This window comes from Schistocerca gregaria, chromosome 5 (assembly GCF_023897955.1).
Source record: "Schistocerca gregaria isolate iqSchGreg1 chromosome 5, iqSchGreg1.2, whole genome shotgun sequence".
Classification (NCBI taxonomy): Eukaryota; Metazoa; Arthropoda; class Insecta; order Orthoptera; family Acrididae; genus Schistocerca; species Schistocerca gregaria.
Window position 1 is genome coordinate 241,896,532 of NC_064924.1, and position 19,034 is coordinate 241,915,565.

At 36.9% G+C, this 19,034-nt stretch overlaps 1 protein-coding gene across 7 annotated transcripts in view; it reads left to right on the forward strand.

The window, feature by feature from the left end:
* LOC126272034 (retinoic acid receptor RXR) overlaps positions 1–17,435 on the forward strand; it is a 139,526-nt gene extending 122,091 nt beyond the window's left edge. For all 7 annotated transcript variants that reach the window (XM_049974544.1, XM_049974546.1, XM_049974539.1 and 4 more), the window contains 2 exons: positions 2,921–3,145; positions 11,878–17,435. In XM_049974544.1, coding sequence (XP_049830501.1) covers positions 2,921–3,145; positions 11,878–12,128 — 476 coding nt within the window. In that variant the 3' untranslated portion in view covers positions 12,129–17,435. The remainder of the gene's footprint in view (positions 1–2,920; positions 3,146–11,877) is intronic.
* Positions 17,436–19,034: the final 1,599 nt, after the last annotated feature.

Genomic DNA, 19,034 nt, shown 5'->3' on the forward strand with positions numbered 1-19,034 from the left:
GAATGTAATAGGTGCTTATCTACATAAAAGTATGACTGCACAATTACAGAACCTTCACAGTTGGAACGAGTACGTTCGGATTGTGAGCTTCCCTTGTTACATTGATTGTTAATATAAGCGCAGTTGTTCCGCCATATTACGATTTTCATGTGGACAATACAAGTGTTTCTTCTCATTGGGTGTCTAAAGTCCTCAATGAGTTAATCAGACCTTGCCAATAACAACTCAGTCACCACAATTTCTGTCATTTTCATTGGATATATGCTATTGTAAGCTTAGCAGCCATTTTCATGGCAGTGTTTTCCTTATTATAGATAACAATCCTCATTAATTCTCTTATCAATAAGATAATGTTTCCTTCCATAGATGTGTGTAGCAAGTAAAATATTCCCATGCTGTCATGAAGTTAGATACAGTAGTTTATGTAACCCCTATTAAGTTTCTGACTGCCGTCAGGTTGACGAACAGTGACCTAATCTGTATAATGCCAGCACATCATTGGAAAATAAATACTCCAGAAATGAGGTATTTACAATATGGCATAAATATTCTTTTGCTAGGCTTCTCTTTATTTATGTTATTGGTGGACACTCAGATATTAGCTAAAGGTTGGAGAAACTTTGGAATGGGAGATGGACATATGTTTCATTCTTACCAACAGCTTAGTTTTTACTGTTTCTTCTGTATTGATAGAGACAAATAAAAAGCATGAGAGTTGAGGATATAGACCATATTGAATTATAAAGTTCAAGAATTGCTTACCATGTGAATTACAATGAATTTACAAAAGCATCATTTTTCTTTCTTGTCCAACTGAATCTGTAAATATATTTGTAATAAATTTATAATGAAAGGATTTCAGTCCATGCATGAGTTGGTAAATAAGCTTTACATAGTTTGCAACAGTTATTAATATGTTTTACCATCAGTGCAAATGGGGTGGGGGGGGGGGGTCTCGGTGGGGGAACCAAAAGTATGTAGTTAGAGTGGTATCAAATCTTCTAGTGACTGGCCCCCCCCCCCCCCCCCCCCCCCGATGCATCATTAAGAGTGCTATATGATTATATAGTTGAAATTTTTATTTCAGTTTTCACGTATGCTTTATGAAACATATTGCTCTTTGTTTATGAATACAGGTGGATAGTTTCCATAATACCGGTTGCATTTAATAAGAAATACTGCAACAGAATGATTGGAAGTGAATCAGTGTTCATTTTTGCAGAGAAAACTGATATTAAAATTTTTTAGTTACAGTACAGTTATTGAAAGGCCTATGGACTAAAACAGGTTATAAGTAGATCATAATATGGGAAGCATTTCCATGAGTTAACTGTATTTCATTGAGCTTTGTTTTGGTTGATAATTACTCTGTGCAGAATATATGTTGCACAGAGTACATATAAGCTAAAAATTTGTTTTCCCGATCCTGACCCAAGTTTTAACATATCACATATAATCATGCTTTTGTGTTACCATTTATGTATTTCTCAGAATAAGGTTTATCTCAGAATAAGGTTTATCTCAGAATCAGGTTTATGTTTGATTTTTTTCTCACACAGATAATTTTCTTTACCATTTTTCACCTAGAGATCATCATCTTGACAAACACTGTTTGATAGGTGTAATTACACCTACCCTCATATGAGTTAATAGTTTACGTGTCTGATAATTGCTTTTTATTATTATTATTTCTTATTCCAAGAAAGACTAAACACATACATTTTTAGTAGAAGGAAACTTAATTTTATTTTATAAATTGCTGCTTATAAGCTGGTTCATAGACTTAAAATTAACATACTAAAATATTTGGACATTTTGCAAATGGTCAATTATCATTTATAAAATTTACAACTAGTAATTTATTTGCAATCGTTAGCAATAAAATGCAACTAGTATCTTCGTCAAAGCCTTTTTTACATAATATGTCACAAGTGTATGATCACTTAGGGTACTTAACAATGCTTGTCGATTTTAGACGCTTCTATAAGCAGCATCCAACAGTACTACTTTAAACTTCCTCAGCTATTTCCTCTCTCATTTATAATGAGAAAACTCTCTATTCTTAGAGATCTCCCTCAGAAACTACACCATGGAAACTTCTATGTTCTTTTTTGTTGAAACAAGTGCTCCATTTTTAGTTCCGGTAAAGCCATTGGGTGTAAAACTCCTAATCTTAGTGAGTGGTTGACTTCCCTCGTACCGTCAACTGCATTCCAGCTGGGATTTTCCGTTGCATTACTAAGAACTAAATTTCTGCTGAAAAATATATTTCTTTCTATTGTGTTTAAATTGTTTGTCATCGTACGTACTTTCATTTAATCGTGTCATTGTTTATACACTTGTATTTCTACATGCTGTGTTATTTTTTTGTGATTTAAAAAAAGAAAGTGCAATAAGTGAAAGCCGGAGTTAGAGCTGTTATTTCCTCAGCCCATAATAATTGCTTATGATTTTGCCATTTTGTATGCTTCAGCATGTGTTGGTCCTAATTAGTCATAAATTCATATAAAGTAACACCAAACTAGAGTTCAGTGTCATGTTTTGGTTTTACTAATTGGACATCCAAGTCATTTAACTGTGGGCTGAAAAAGATAAAATAATTGAAGACTGCTGTGAGGATTTCTTATTTGCATGTGGTAACAAAGATCAAGTGGATCATTAAATAAGATGAGATACTTGAAAATTACCTGTTCTACTGGAATATTTAACAGAAAAGATAATGTGAATGAGACAAATTGGAGTCCGTATATATATGAGGGAGAAGAACATAATTATTAGAGGGCAAAATAAATGTAAGAATGAAAAATTGTCATACATTTCCATCTTCATGTTGATTTATTTTATATTAAGACATGTATACATTTTTGGCCAGATTAACAAATGTATTCATTGTTTTTAGTTTGAAATTATTTTGTTACAGGTTGGAATGAGCTGCTAATTGCAGCATTCTCACATCGATCTGTAGATGTTAAAGATGGTATAGTACTTGCCACTGGACTCACAGTGCATCGAAATTCTGCCCATCAAGCGGGAGTGGGCACAATATTTGACCGTGTTTTGACAGAATTGGTGGCAAAGATGAGAGAAATGAAAATGGATAAAACAGAACTTGGCTGCTTGAGATCTGTAATTCTTTTCAATCCAGGTAAGCATTATTTGGGAGCTGTGATAATAGTCTCTATAAACATCTTTCTTCCTTGCCTCCCCACCCCCCCCAAAAAAAAAAAAACAAAAAAAAAAAAACTTCTTTCCCATCTCTCCCGTTGTGTGTGTGGGTGGGGGGGTGGGGGGGGGGGGGGAGTAGCATGTATCATAAGATAGGTTAGTTGCTATATGCAGTAGTTTCTTTTTAACATAAAATTCTGGGTGAAGGCATGTCACAAGACAATCGACCAATTTCTTAACATTTTTCTCGTGTACTGAAAATCAAAAGTTATTGAAGCAGCTACCATTCTTTTTATTTAGCAGTGTAAAAACGTATAAGATTAGTGTTAATTCTAGCAAAGGAAAATTTAGTTGAGAAGACTTAAAATTGCAAGACGAGTAGAGTGGCTGTCCAGTAATTACCTTCAGTGAAGTTCCTAGTACTACTGATTGAAATACTTAAAACAGAAAGCACTAATCCTAGCATTTGGAGCTTCTGTATTCGTTTTCAGGGAGCAAAGAGGGAGTGGTTTGGATGGATTGGAAAAAGAAGGCAAGGTGCTGAGATCCTAGGTTAAGACAGATGTACATATTATGCAAAAGAGGAGAGAGAAAGTGTCAGAAAAAAGGATAGTAGATCAAACATAGTACATTAATTAGCACTGTTTTAACTTCAGTTTAGAGGTGATAAAAGGGGTGGATTGAGAGTTAATGTGGGGTAAAGAGGAAGAAAAATGAGTGCAACGCATAATACAGTTAAGAAGTAAACTGGAAACATAGGTGGATTAACCCTTACAATGGACAGGCGGGAAGGGCTTCTGGAATAAGCAAGACTTAAATTTTCAGCAGCAGTCCCAAAAGAACTGTTTACCTATTTCAGTACATAGTACAAGCTAACAAAAAATGGTTGTCACTTCTTTTGATATACATGTTTATTGGTCTGTATTTTCTGCATAGCTTCACATAACATAACCGAATGTGACAGACGGAGCCACTTTACACGACTTTTACAAAAATATTTTGTTGTATTGTCTTTGCATTTATAACAACCACCTCGTTTGCTTTCTGGTACAACCTTCTCCTGGGTAATCCCAGATACCCACGCTGCCAGTTGGCAAATGTTCCCTAAGAGTGTCTTTTGGTTAGCTCTGTCCCATGTGTGCTTTTATCCGTTCCAAACCCAGTTGCTTGAGAAATAGCCCTCTTGATGTATCCAGTCTTGTGTTTGCACTGTATACTACAAATGCATTTATACTAGCAATGTTCACAATGGCATAAGACATGCACTATGGCCATTGTCTTGTTTGCCTTTCTTCATTATATTCTGAACACATGGCATCAACTACATCCACTCACATTATGTGTTTCTTCACTGATTTTATTGTTTGTTTGCATTAATGATGCTAAAATTACACGTTTATTTTTCTTCAGCACGTGTGACACCAATGTGAAATTGTCATTAAATCCAAATTTGGATGAACGGATTTCTCTTTTCATGGAAGCAAGAATTCTAAAGGATTTCTCTTTTATTTTTGTGCAGTGTTTCAACAAGTGTAAGATTACAAAATGTCAAAAGTTTTCTAGAAAGAGTGTAGCTTATAAACCAGTTATCAAGGGCAATATTCCTTCTTGTTCTCTTCACTGGCTCTAAAAGTCTGAGCACATCATCAGCTGTGTTACTCACTGGGAACAAACCTGAAGGTTGTTGTCCCACATATACTTCTAAATTCTGTACATATTGTCCTTTTACATCTGTTGTGATAAATATTTTGATCCCATACTTTCCAGATTTTGAAGGAATGAGCATTCTGAAAGGACAATGTCCCCAAAAAGTTAACAATAATTCATTGACTGCAAGGTAGTCACTTCTTGTTTAATGACTTGTGCAATTTTTTGTGAATCCCTCCATAACACCACGTACAGGGGCCAAATTATCGCACTTTCTGTGTTTCTGTCTTGTGCAACTATTGTCTGACCTAACACATCTCAAAAGAAAATGGAACCTTTACCATGACCTGTGGGAAAGGAAGATTCCTGTCCCTGTGCCACAAGTGTCCCAAAATTCTTCCACATTCATTTTGCCTCTGTGAAGAATGACAGAAATGTACAAAATTCTCAAAAAATACCGTGAACTCATCTTTTTTTCAGTATTTGGGTCAACCTTTAAAAAGAGATTTTATGTGATCCATGTAAGTATTTGTGCTTTCTATTACCAAATCGAGTGAATTGTCGTTAATGCACTGTTTCCAGGCCTTGGCAATGGTGTTAGCATATCTGGCTTCTATACTGCCACCAGGTAAATGTGTAATTATATTGCGAGATTTAGTATGGACATTTTCATCGGGAACATTTTTCAGCCATTTACTTTGTCTGTCTCTCAACAAATCGCAGGGTGATGATTCCAGGGAAGGGACTGGAACCAACCACATTAGTTGATAGAGAATCTTGATTGATTGATGTGTAAGTGTACTCACATTTCTGACAGGAATAATGGTGCCATCTTCACTGTCCAGCTGTTCATCGCTCATATCACTTTCATGTGTCATGATCACTTTCAGGAACTAAATTGTGATTTACGTCCGAATCGTCATTATCACATTCGAATAACAGTTCTTCAGTTTTCTCCCCATTCAGTGCGTGCTGCCTAGCCATTTTCAGGCAGATAGAGTAACAAGAAAAGTGGATAAGTAGAAGAAGCTAATGTAAACAAACTGGGTCTGAGACCCAGAGTACATTTCTTACCGTGTCAACAAACAAATGGCTAACAAAGAGGAATGATGAAACAGGTAGAGACCTGTGGGAACATTAAGTGAAAGCTACAGTGAATGGCTTACTCATAAACCACATACTCTCACAAATATTTTGAAATCAGAATTTGCCTGGGTCTAAGAGACACAGCCCATCTGTTCCGGTATTAATAAAGGCCATGGATGATGCAAGCATATATTGGAGAGCAGTTTCTGTACCCTGTGTTCAAGGACGATACAAATTGCATATGTGGTATAGCAAATGTTCAGATCTCTTGAGTCAAATTGCATGGGAAACATCACGAGTGGTTTCAAGTGTTGCTCTATCTCTGATGATGTAGAATTTACCAAGGATAAGATTGAAGGAAGTAGTGGTGTGTGGATGCTTGAGGCAGGTTTTAGTAGAGGAACGATTGCAGGAGTAAGAACTTTGATATACAGTGATAATGTGATATATTCGTGTGGTTTTAGAAGGATATAGTGGATATGTGAAAAGGGTGTCAGTGAGAGATGATCTCGTCTCGGTATATGATTTTTAAAAAAAGTCAGTTTCGTGCTCCATTCCTCCAATAAACCTCCTTACACCCTTGAAATGTATTGACACCTGGGTGATGAAGGAGATGGGGCATCTTGCTTCTGATTATTTTGAAAATTTGTAGCAGACTTCCAAGCAGTTTCATGCTCTATTCCTCCAATAAACCACTCTCACACCCTTGACGTCCCTTGTATAATTTTCCTGCAATTTTTATTTGATTTTGTACAGCTCTGTCACATCTCCGTCTGGAAATTTTAATTGAGACTCGTGGGTAGTATGCCATGAGATACAGAAGCAAGTAGTAATACGCACAGATGGAATTCTACATGAACAAGGCAGCTGATTTTCCTTTTGAGCAAGACGACCTACATGCTATGTTCTTTGCCAAACTCTTTTAAAGAGGTTGCTGCCGCAAGTAGTGGTGTCTTCTTCAGTTCACTAAACTGGCTTTTTGACCTCCTTTTGCAGTATTTGCCTTACCTTATTTTGTTATCTGTCTCTTACTGTTTGCCTGTTATATGTTTGGTATTTCATTGTTATCCTTTGTCCAGTATTGTAATTCTCCGTGTCACAATTTTTGATTCTGTATAGCTGTTTCCAATAGAGACAGAGCACTTGCTCTATTGTTGGAGAAATGGCAGAAGTGAAGGTGGAGAGTTGGAATGCATGGTGTGTAAATGCACATTCATTTAGAAGAAGAACATTGTAATCGAATTTGAGCACTCTGTTTTTTATTGCATTTGCAAAATTAGCCATAAACAGATTGAAGGTCAAGTAGTTGCCCAAAATTTTAAAATGTAGCCAGTGGCAAAATTGGTAGCCGCGTTGCAACCATTCCACCTTCTCTATCTTCATTATTTTAAATTGCTTATTCTATAAACCAACCATTATATAAAGTAGACCACAAGTTGCACTTTTGTGAAAGTACACGCTTTTCAGTGTTTCTAATATCACTAAGAACAACTGGAACCTAGATATTTATCCATGTTTAAATCCTTAAGTAATTGAAAGGAGGATATAAGATGAACTTCAACAAAAGCAAAACGAGGATAATGGAATGTAGTTGAATTAAATCAGGTGATGCTGAGGGAATTAGATTAGGAAATGAGACTCTTAAAGTAGTAAGGGAGGTTTGCTATTTGGTGAGCAAAATAACTGATGATGGTCGAAGTGGAGAGGATATCAAATATAGACTGGCAATGGCAAGGAAAGCGTTTCTGAAGAAGAGAAATTTGTTAACATCGAGTATAGATTCAAGTGTTAGGAAGTCGTTTCTGACAGTATTTCTATGGAGTGTAGCCATGTATGGAAGTGAAACATGGACGATAAATAGTTTGGACAAGGAGAGAATAGAAGCTTTCGAAATGTGCTACAGAAGAATGTTGAAGATTAGATGGGCAGATCACATAACTAATGAGGAGGTACTGAAAAGGATTGGGGAGAAGAGGAGTTAGTGGCACAACTTGACTAGAAGAAATCGGGTAGTAGGAAATGTTCTGAGGCATCAAGAGATCACCGATTTAGTATTGGAGGGAAGCATGGAGGGTAAAAATCGTAGAGGGAGACCAAGAGATGAATACACTAAGCAGATTCAGAAGGATGTAGGTTGCAGTATGTATTGGGAGATGAAGAAGCTTGCACAGGATGGAGTAGCATGGAGAGCTGCATCAAACCAGTCTCAGGACTGAAGACCACAACAACAACAACAACAACAACAAGTAATGTGTTCTAAATTCTCAACTTTCATTGTCATTTGTGTATTAGTGAGTGTCTTGATACACTGGGATTATCAGAGTAAGTCAAAAAGAAATGCTGCCTCCTCCTCCTTCTATTCCCCAAATGCAACTATACAGGTTCAAAACCACAATGTTTATGATTAATTTATGACTTTTCAAACATCATCCATTTTCTCAGTTTAGCTCCATCTTTTAACAAGGCAATTTATTCCAATGTTGTAGAAGTGCATTATCCTGCTTCTGAAGCCACTTCACACAGACGTTGTTGCAGTGAATCCCTTGATGAGCATTTAGCAGCTCAAACAGATGTGCGTCTGATAGTGCCTGGTCAGGGCTGTATGGGGGATGAGGCAAGGCTTCCCATCCAATTTTCACAATCTCTTCAGTGGTATGATGACTGGTGTGTGGTCTTGCATTGGTACCCAAGTTGCACAAACCTTTGTTGAGGGGGGGGGGGGGGGGGGGTTAATGGAACACAAATCATGTGCAGGCAGTCATGGCGAATGATTCTATAGACTCACTGAATGTTGTGTGGAGTCGCTGCAGTCACCAGCCTGCTGCTCTGTTTTTTGTCAGCCAATGATGTTTGTTCTTCAGCTTTGTTACAGCCACAAACCAGTCTTTCATGAATGTGAACGAGCTTTTCACCTTCTATTACCAAGAATTTTATTGCAGAGCTGTATGAACATTGATGTTGGCCATTTTGTAAGTGACTGCAGTATTGGCCTCTGCTGACACACAGTTACTACTGCAGTGGATTGGAGAAACATTTTTGCAGAATACTCCCAAACACAAATTTTTCATTTAACACACTTTATTTAAGGAGAAAGAAAAGGAGGCATTACTGCTTGACTGGTCATATTTACAGGAATATAATAATTGCTGTGAACTGGGGCTTGAATATGAGAAAGTTGTCTTTGGCATTATGCTGGAAGTCCATTTTATCAAGACTAGAGAAGAAAAAGAGGGGAGGGAGAACATGTTAGAGGTTTTAAGGATAGAGGAAAGACAATATCTGTAAATATATCTGTATACCTAATGTAGGAAGGAGAAAAATGTTACGAAAATGGTGGTTGTGTTCTTCGTAATTCACATGCTTGGGTTTTATCTGTTACAATGTTGCACCAATCACAGAACTGGAATATATTGTTACAAATAAATGTGCATCCGAAAAAATGTCTTGCGCGTGCTTAATGTGGTGGTGGTGGTGGTGGTGGTAGTAGTAGTAGTAGTAGTAGTAATCACTTAAACTGCTTGTTCTGCATTTCCTCTGTGTCTGTTTTATCCTCCCCTGCATGCGTCGACCATCCCTTCCACATTCTCAGATTTTCCTCTGTTTACACACACACACACACACACACACACACACACACACACACACACACACACGCGCGCGCGAAGGGAGGTGACACAAAGGCTTCTACACTAAACTAGTATTTGGAAGGATGGAGTTTGCAATCCCCATCTGGCCATTTCAGATATAAGTTCTCCTCGATTTCCGTAAATCACTTCACACATATTGTGCCTAATCTGAGCTTCTGCAATGTTAAACCCGAAATATCTCTCTCTCTCTCTCTCTCTCTCTCTCTCTCTCTCTCTCGCACCGTGGTACAACAACCGAGTTAGGAAACTGCTGCGGAAGCAAAGGGAACTTCACAGCAAACATAAACATAGCCAAAGCCTTGCAGACAAACAAAAATACGTGAAACGAAATGTAGTGTGATAAGGGCTATGCGAGAGGCGTTCAATTAATTCGAAAGTAAAGTTCTATGTACTGACTCGGCAGAAAATCCTAATAAATTTTGGTCTTACGTCAAAGCGGTAGATGGATCAAAACAAAATGTCCAGACACTCTGTGACCAAACTGGTACTGAAACAGAGGATGTCAGGCCAAAATACTAAATGTCTTTTTCCAAAGCTGTTTCACAGAGGAAGACTGCACTATAGTTCCTTCTCTAGATTGTCGTACAGATGACAAAATGGTAGATATTGAAATAGACGACAGAAGGATAGAGAATCAATTAAAATCGCTCAAAAGAGGAAAGGCCGCTGGACCTGATGGGATACCAGTTCGATTTTACACAAAGTACATGAAGGAACTTGCCCCCCTTCTTGCATCGGTGTACCCTAGGTCTCTAGAAGAGCATAGCATTCCAAAGGATTGGAAAAGGGCACAGGTCATCCAAGGGCACAGGTCATCCCCGTTTTCAAGAAGGGACTTCGAACAGATGTGCAGAACTATAGAATTATATCTCTAACATTGAACAGTTGTAGAATTTTGGAACACATATTATGTTCAAGTATAATGACTTTTCTGGAGACTAGAAATCTACTCTGTAGGAATCAGCATGGGTCTCCAAAAAGATGATCGTGTAAAACCCAGCTCATGCTATTCTTCCACGAGACTCAGAGGGTTCCCAGGTAGATGCCGTGTTTCTTGACTTCCGCAAGGCGTTCAATACAGTTCCCCACAGTCGTTTAATGAACAAAGTAAGAGCATATGGACTACCAGACCAATTGTGTGATTGGATTGAAGAGTTCCTAGATAACAGAACGCAGCATGTCATTCTCAATGGAGAGAAGTCTTTCGAAGTAAGAGTGATTTCAGGTGTGCCGCAGGGGAGTGTCATAGGACCGTTGCTATTCACAATATACATAAATGACCTTGTGGATAACATCGGAAGTTCACTGAGGCTTTTTGCGGATGATGCTGTGGTGTATCGAGAGGTTGTAACAATGGAAAATTGTACTGAAATGCAGGAGGATCTGCAGGGAATTGACGCATGGTGCAGGGAATGGCAATTGAGTCTCAATGTAGACAAGTTTAATGTGCTGCGAATACATAGAAAGAAAGATCCCTTATCATTTAGCTACAAAATAACAGGTCAGCAACTGGAAGCAGTTAATTCCATAAATTATCTGGGAGTACGCATTAGGAGTGATTTAAAATGGAATGATCATATAAAGTTGATCGTCAGTAAAGCAGATGCCAGACTGAGATTCATTGGAAGAATCCTAAGGAAATGCAATCTGAAAACAAAGGAAGTAGCTTACAGTATGCTTGTTCGCCCACTGCTTGAATACTGCTCAACAGTGTGGGATCCGTACCAGATAGTGTTGATAGAAGAGATAGAGAAGATCCAACAGAGAGCAGCGTGCTTTGTTACAGGATCATTTAGTAATCGCGAAAGCATTACGGAGATGATAGATAAACTCCAGTGGAAGACTCTGCAGGAGAGACGCTCAGTAGCTCGGTACGGGCTTTTGTTGAAGTTTCGAGAACATAACTTCACCGAAGAGTCAAGCAGTGTATTGCTCCCTCCTACATATACCTCACGAAGAGACCATGAGGATAAAATCAGAGAGATTAGAGCCCACAAGTACCCTCCGGCACACACCGTCAGGTGGCTTGCGGAGTACGGATGTAGATGAATCCCTGCCCCTTGTCTCCTGCTCCAATCTACTGTTAACCAGCTGTTATCTCCAACAAAGATATCATATTTCCTATATCAAAAAATTTTGGTTTGGACATAGCCATGCTTCTTGCCATAATGAGAATAGATTTAAATGTGTTGTTTTCATTTTAAAAAAATTTTTCCCTTCATAATGTGTTCATTTTGTTGTAGAAGTGTTGTAGTTTATTCAGTTATAATCATATTTTATGCACTCATGTTTTATTCCTGAAACACTTCATAAATTCTGTATATTGTTGCAGAGGTGAGGGGTTTGAAATCTGCCCAGGAGGTGGAACTTCTTCGTGAAAAAGTATATGCAGCTTTGGAAGAATATACTAGAACAACACACCCTGACGAACCAGGACGATTTGCGAAACTTCTGCTTCGTCTGCCTTCTTTACGTTCCATAGGCCTTAAGTGTTTGGAGCATTTGTTTTTCTTTCGCCTTATTGGAGATGTTCCAATTGATACGTTCCTGATGGAGATGCTTGAATCGCCTTCAGATTCATAATTCGCTTTCTGTTGATACAACGAAGAGACTTGTCTGTCCAAACTCAGATCTTAAAATATGCTCAAATGAAATTAAATTGGCAATGGATCATGTTGTGCACTTCATGCTTTATCAGTTGGTTTTATGAGGGAACAGTTTCAATAGAAATGCGTTATTTTTTGAATGAAGTGTTTTTATATTTTTCCCATTGTAAAGGTGTGCTCAAAATACTGAGATAAATTTATAAATTTGGTTCCTTTTGTGGGTCTCGCAGTTTTATCAAGTACATGTTCATTTGTCAGTCATACAAAAATGTAGCAGGATGGTCCATCATGTGCTTCAAATTTTACTTGTAGGTCAAGAAACAGACATGCTTAAGGCATTAGGTTGCCACCCTCAAACAGACTATATTTCATAATCTGACAGGTGCATTAGAATGTTTTCTGCATATCTGTTCTTATATATTATATTCATTTTATGTCTTGACTCAGGATGGGTATAATAAACTCACGTGTTTCATCACACAGGTAACATTTGACTTTCTTTATAATATTGTCAGTGGCTTTGTTTTTGTATGAATTTTACACAGTTTGTCATTCTTTGTGCTGTATTTATATTTTGTGGGAATTAGAATTGGAGGAGGAAAAGCAAAAAAAATGTATTTTAATTACTGGAATTCTCTCTCCTTTGTGTTACAGTTCAATAGGTACAGAATAGTTTGAGAGGTAAACCAAAACATTACTTGATTGAAGCTGAGCATGCCTGCTCATTGCAAAAGACCACATTTGAACACCACTGCAGTTAGTTTTCTGGTTTGGTATACCAAGATATGGGTTGTGCTAAGACAACTTTCCCTAGTTCACATGTACCGCATTAGAACTCCACAGAGTGGCTCCATAAACCCAAAAAGCAGTTAATGAGTTTGATAAAAGAGGAGATCGTGCAGATTACATTTTGAGTTGGCTGATACAGGGTGTAAAGGGTATAAGTGCAGATATTTCTGTTGGTTAGTGAAGTCAGTGTACTGAACAATATCACATCAGTATGTATGTCATTTGCAGACTAATAATTCTAGCTATGATAAGATATATGTTTTTAGGTTGGTTAGTACCTCCAACTACGTGTGGCAAGAGCAAGCCATTAATACTCGTTTTCCTTGGGCAGCATGTTAGGTGTTGAAGTGGGACACAAAATGGTTAGTCTACATTGATAGGTGTGGTCAACTTAGTGGTGCAGTTACAACTGTGCAAAAAAACATCAGGTAGTAAATCATGTTACTTGTTTGTGGGAAGACTGTTTGATAAAGAGAAAAACAACCAACACACTGCTGTATGTACATATTAAGATACCACAAATAAAAATATCTGCACTTACGCCGGTTACACACTGTGTACACTAGTGTCTTAGCTTATCTGCTGAAAGAGTTTTTTCTCAGTGTGCTGAGGGACTTCAGCAGTAGTCGCAAGATATTCCCATTGCAGTCATATTTAAGAACTGTAGGAAGGGTGTTATTTGGATTATTATTGCAGTGATTGTTAAGTGACTGCTATTTCAGAACTTCTGTATTGTGTCTTACAATTAACGCTCTCAAGTATGTGTTGCTTATGCTTAAAGATGAAGCATGTGTTGTTGTGTTATGTACTGTTGTCCTCTGCTAAGATCTACTACATTAAGATCAACTTTTGCCATATTAGGAAATTTACTGTCCTACAATCTGGTAATTCCAGAGTGCAAACAAGAAACAATAATGAGGAATGGCAACTGATCCCCTTATGCATAGTGTTGTAATGCACAAACAGATGTGTAACAACATACAGATGTCACTAGCTTTGAAACTATTGCTTTTTTTCTAGTGTAAGCACTTTTTTTGAAGGTATGTCCACAGAATGCCTCTTTCCTGGTGTGCAGTTGGTGAGGCATGCAAACAAAAGTGCAAGTACAAAAATTAGTGGAAAGAACACGTGTTGTACACATGCGTATCTTTGTGTCTGCATGTTTCCTATACATTCATTTCTTTGCTTGACAATTTGTGCTGTGTTTGTGATGAAAGGTGACAGAAGGAAGTGCACACAGGGTAACTGCGTGTAAAACAGTATCTAAATGTCAGATGTATAAGAAATACAAAGTGATGGCAACATTTAGTTTGCAAATTTCATGAGGTCGCAGCAAGATTTAAGATTTTCTGCTTGGTAACTGTAAGAGTAAGGCTGACAATAACATTTCGTTGGCTGGAAAATAGAGACCTACAGACCAGTTTGAGCTATTAATTTCACATAAAAAAAAAACATTTCTGTGATTATTCCTGAAACTGAGAAATGCTTAGGGGAGGTTATTAGTCATTCTGTGAAGGTTGTCTTTCAGTGAGTCACTTATATTTAATTTTATAAAAATTTGTTCTCACAACTTCAATTAAAAATTATTATACAAAGATTGACTGACAATTTCAGTAATGCCATAGACCCAAGAATAGACTAGAGGGTAGTTGTTTTTCCCAATTTTGTATTACCAGTGTTCTTGCTTTTCAGTTCCTAGTAATTGGTTGAGCAAAGCCACTTATTCCATCTTCTCCTTTGTTCAGATGTCATGCTCCCCTACTGTGCTATTAAGTCGCCATTACATGAATATTTGTCCACAGATTTCATACGCATTTTTCATAAATTTGTAAGGTGCTGCTTCTCTGTTTTCCTACTTTGAGACTTGTCTCTTACTGTACAGTAATATGATTGGAGACTTTTTATCTAATACCTGACACTCACGGCATCACATCTCAAATTTATATAGAAACAGTCCTTAGAAGCAGCATTCCATATGACTCATCTTTGTCTATAATATTTTATAAATTTCCCCGTGCTTTCAACATTACCTCAACACACTACACAATGAAACCCACATGGACTGTAGTTGCCTGTCATTTGCTGAGCAGTGTAAGAGATTCCCACCAAACCTGGAAAGCAATGCACTTTCATGCACAGCCTTCACTTTGAGGAAATTACACATGCACAAAAGCACAGGCATAGTTGTGCTATTGGAAATGTAAACTCTTGCACAAACTTGAACAGAAAAAAAGGCATCTTGTGGACGTACCTTTTCACACACAACTACAAAAAGTGCCCCCAGATAGTGTCGGCGATGACACTGTTGTGGCTGCTGTTGGCGGATGTATTTGGCTGTCTTAAGTGGTGATGTATGTGAGGTGCTGAGTGCACAATGAAACACAGCTTATCTCTGACTTACTGTCCCCCTCCCCATCACTTATTGGTTGACTACAAGTGAGTGGTTGCATTTTCAAATTTTTGTTTCTTGTCTTTTGTTGTTCTTGTGCTTGATAAGACACCTGTCTTTGGTTTGAGATGATACTGCTGGAAAGAGAAAATTGTCTGTTAGCAATGTTTGATAGTGTAATGGATGTAAGAGATTTCTGAAAAATGAAGTAGCTATAGTAAACAAAAGAATGTATTTTCCAACAACAAAAACCTGCGAGAAACATGGAAAATTGGAGGGAAAGCTTATATCTTCTATTTATTATTATTGTTTGTTTATGTATCATCCATTTCATCTGCTTGTAAGTTAGACTGGCCTTTTATTTTTGAGTGTCATTTTCAGAATAAATGTTCCATTTAATGTAATGAATTTGTGCTTGAGAACATACTTGTTTCAACTGGTATGTAATACAGTACAATAGTCATTAAGGTTGTCATTGATATTAAAGCACACCCTTCAAATTTAATGGATGTTTCTGATCACATGTCATCTACATAATTCAAAGAATATTTTGTACATTTGTTCAAATAGTAGTTCTACATTCCACTGGAAAATTTGTCATTCTTGCCATTAAGGACAAATATTTGTAGTCTAGGATCAATTCTGATAGGTCAGGTGTGTGTTACTTTGTAGGAAATTGCTTTGAAATAACTAGTATATGTGTTGAAATACATCTGTAAAAGATAGGTTTCACTCTCATTTTGTCTGAATAATTCTGTTTTATTAAGCTACACCTTATGTAATGGTACATCATGTTCATTTAGTCATTTAGGAAGAAATACTTGTAGAACTTATGCAGAATTGTGGCTGTTACTAAAATCCTCTTGTGGTACTATTTCATGTAAACATTCATTTGCCAAATGTCCAGCTAAAATTACTTCATGAATGTTATAAAACAATTATATTCTGATCTTAATATATAATAGATTGTTGAGATATTGGCAAGCATTTAAGGGTAGGACCTACGCAGAGCAGTATAACAAAAGTAAAATATTTATAGATTAGATAATATTCAGTCTTTCAGGTAAAATTCTCCAGAGGACAGAAAATTTCAAATTCTATCAGAAGTCATCAGAGATCATATTCCAGGTGTATAATGAGGTTAATGGAAAAAGTGCATTCATTTTCAAGTACGGCACTGGCATGTAGTATCTATTCAGTATGTACTTTAAGAGAGCCCTGCATTATTATAAAGAAGGCACTGAGTTTATAATATCCTAGAGTCATGAAAGCTCTGATGGCCTTTGCAGAAAGCCATGGAAAATTTAATAATTTGTGCATTTTGTTTTGCATCCTTTGATACTTGTAACGTGTTGCCATTAAAAGTATTTGTGCTGTCAGAATTACTGTGGACAATGAGAACTGACATGATCATGCCATAAAAAACTCATCACGAAGTTTAAATATTGTACTCATTCTGGAAACCTTAAAATATTGCAAGTATATACTGAGGCAAGTAAGAGATACTGAAACGATAAAGGCTTTAATTACAGTTCAAATTCCATGATTTATCAGCTTGATTTTGGTAGGACTTCTAGCCCGTGAAATAAATCAGTGGCTCGCTTGTAGGGATATACAGTCTGTTGTTTTGAAGCGCAATTCTTTTATACTGTTGTAATTGGGTTTTTGAAAAGGAAATGCCTGTTTTGGAATGGAGAGAGATACTTATAGTCTGAGAATTTCCTGTAGGCTTAAAATCACAGACTTGATCAAATGAGTATATTGCAAAGACTTGTTTAATATATCTGTTCATGTTATGTAAAAAGAAGTTTATCATTATTAGTTCATTACACATGATGCATTTCAGTGCTGTGCTGTTTATATAGTTTTGTGGATGTTTTTCCACTGTCTTCCTGTTTTGTATAATATGTATTAAAATACTGTTGTGTATTTTCTGGACTTAATAATACGTTAATGCTGAGAAAAGATATAAGAATCACTTTGTAAAAACCTTTAAAGAACTACAAAATGCTATTGATGTTACTTGGATTTACAAGTTTTACTGTTAACTTTGATCAAATACATTAATCTGTTATTCTGTGCAAGAATAAAATGTTTAGCTATTAATGTTTACCCTTCTTATTTTTAGTGGTAACTTTGATGTATGTAAAAGATATAATTCAGGCAGATTAACATGGTGCTGAATGAAGTACCTCGTATTTTTTACTTTCTTTATTTTACAGGACAAAAGGCTGAATCTCACTAAATGCGGTGATAACCTTGTTTTTCACTACATTGTACATAATAATAATAATAATAATAATAATCACTATCATTGAGACTTGCTCCTCAGCTCCAGGAGCACAGACCCCTTTAATGTATTACTGTATTCAAAATAATGTACCAAAACAATCATTTAATAACCTGAAGATGCATAGATTCACTGTTTTATCCCAATTCAAAAAGTTAGACAGGAAAAGTGGCTCAGTTTTTTTGATAAAATTTGGTGTTTGACCTTTCTATCATGGCATGCTGTGTTAAGGGCACAGCAGTGCCAGTCATTTTGTAAACCACCACACTATTGTGAACTGACAGAACAATTGACTGGTGAGGAGCCTTCAAAAGGTTTAAGCAAATCTTGCATTTTCAATATCTGCACATTACTTCATATTTTTAGGAGATAAAAAATGAGTATTTGACTATATAGCTGTATCTAATAGAAGACATGAAAATTCAGAGTACACAGAAGAATACTGATGTGGTAGCACACAAGCTTACATCATTGGGAATGATGTCATACGTTAACACTACAAAGTTTTCCAGTAACTAGGAGAAGAAATGAGTCATACAGTACTGGAAAGTTCTGGGTGGAATGCGAACGGGCGAGAATAATAACACTCACCACATAGTTTTTGCATTAAGTGGTAAATACATGTGTAAACAAGACTGAACAGGCAAACTTTCAGGTAATGACCTTCCTCAGAGCTAACAAAGTAAACACACACACACACACACACACACAGCTACATTTTTCAAGCATTGCAGTGCTTTGACAATAAAGCTATCACTTCCTACCCCCACCAACTCCCCCTCTCTGGTTCTGGAATATATTTCCTGTATATTATGTTTCAAGTGGGAAAATAAACCTTGTCTCTTACTTCATTAAAATGTGAACACAACTTGTCAGAAACTATGTATGGTATTAAAAGTGAACTGGAATTTGATCTTTTTGGTTCACCATCTAAGAACAATGATAAACATATGGTAAAGTAAACTTTTGTGACACCAAAAAGTTGTTTAGTTGGTACAGCCATTTTTCTGGCTAGCTATTTAAAACATTATTTTATTTTCTGCTGCATTTGTGGACATCGTGTGACTTTTGCCCTCCCCGGGTCATCTACTAGCTTAAGTAGGGCTCATATTACCCCTTATGTTAGTGGTATAACTGCTTGTCAGTATAGGGATTGGATCATATTTCAAAAGGGGGATTTGCTAACTGTAAACTAGAAATGGGAGTCATACAGAAGCAAATATTGCAGTGTACCAGGTTTGTTCGGAAAGTTCCGGAACTTCATCCACAAAAATTTTTCTATGCATACCTTTTACTTGTTGTGGATGGTCTCCTTCAAAATACCCCCTCCCACAATTGGTACATTACTCCCAGTACCATTTCCACTTCCAGAAGCGGTCTTGGTATGCCTCTTACTGAGCGCTCTGCGAATTTTC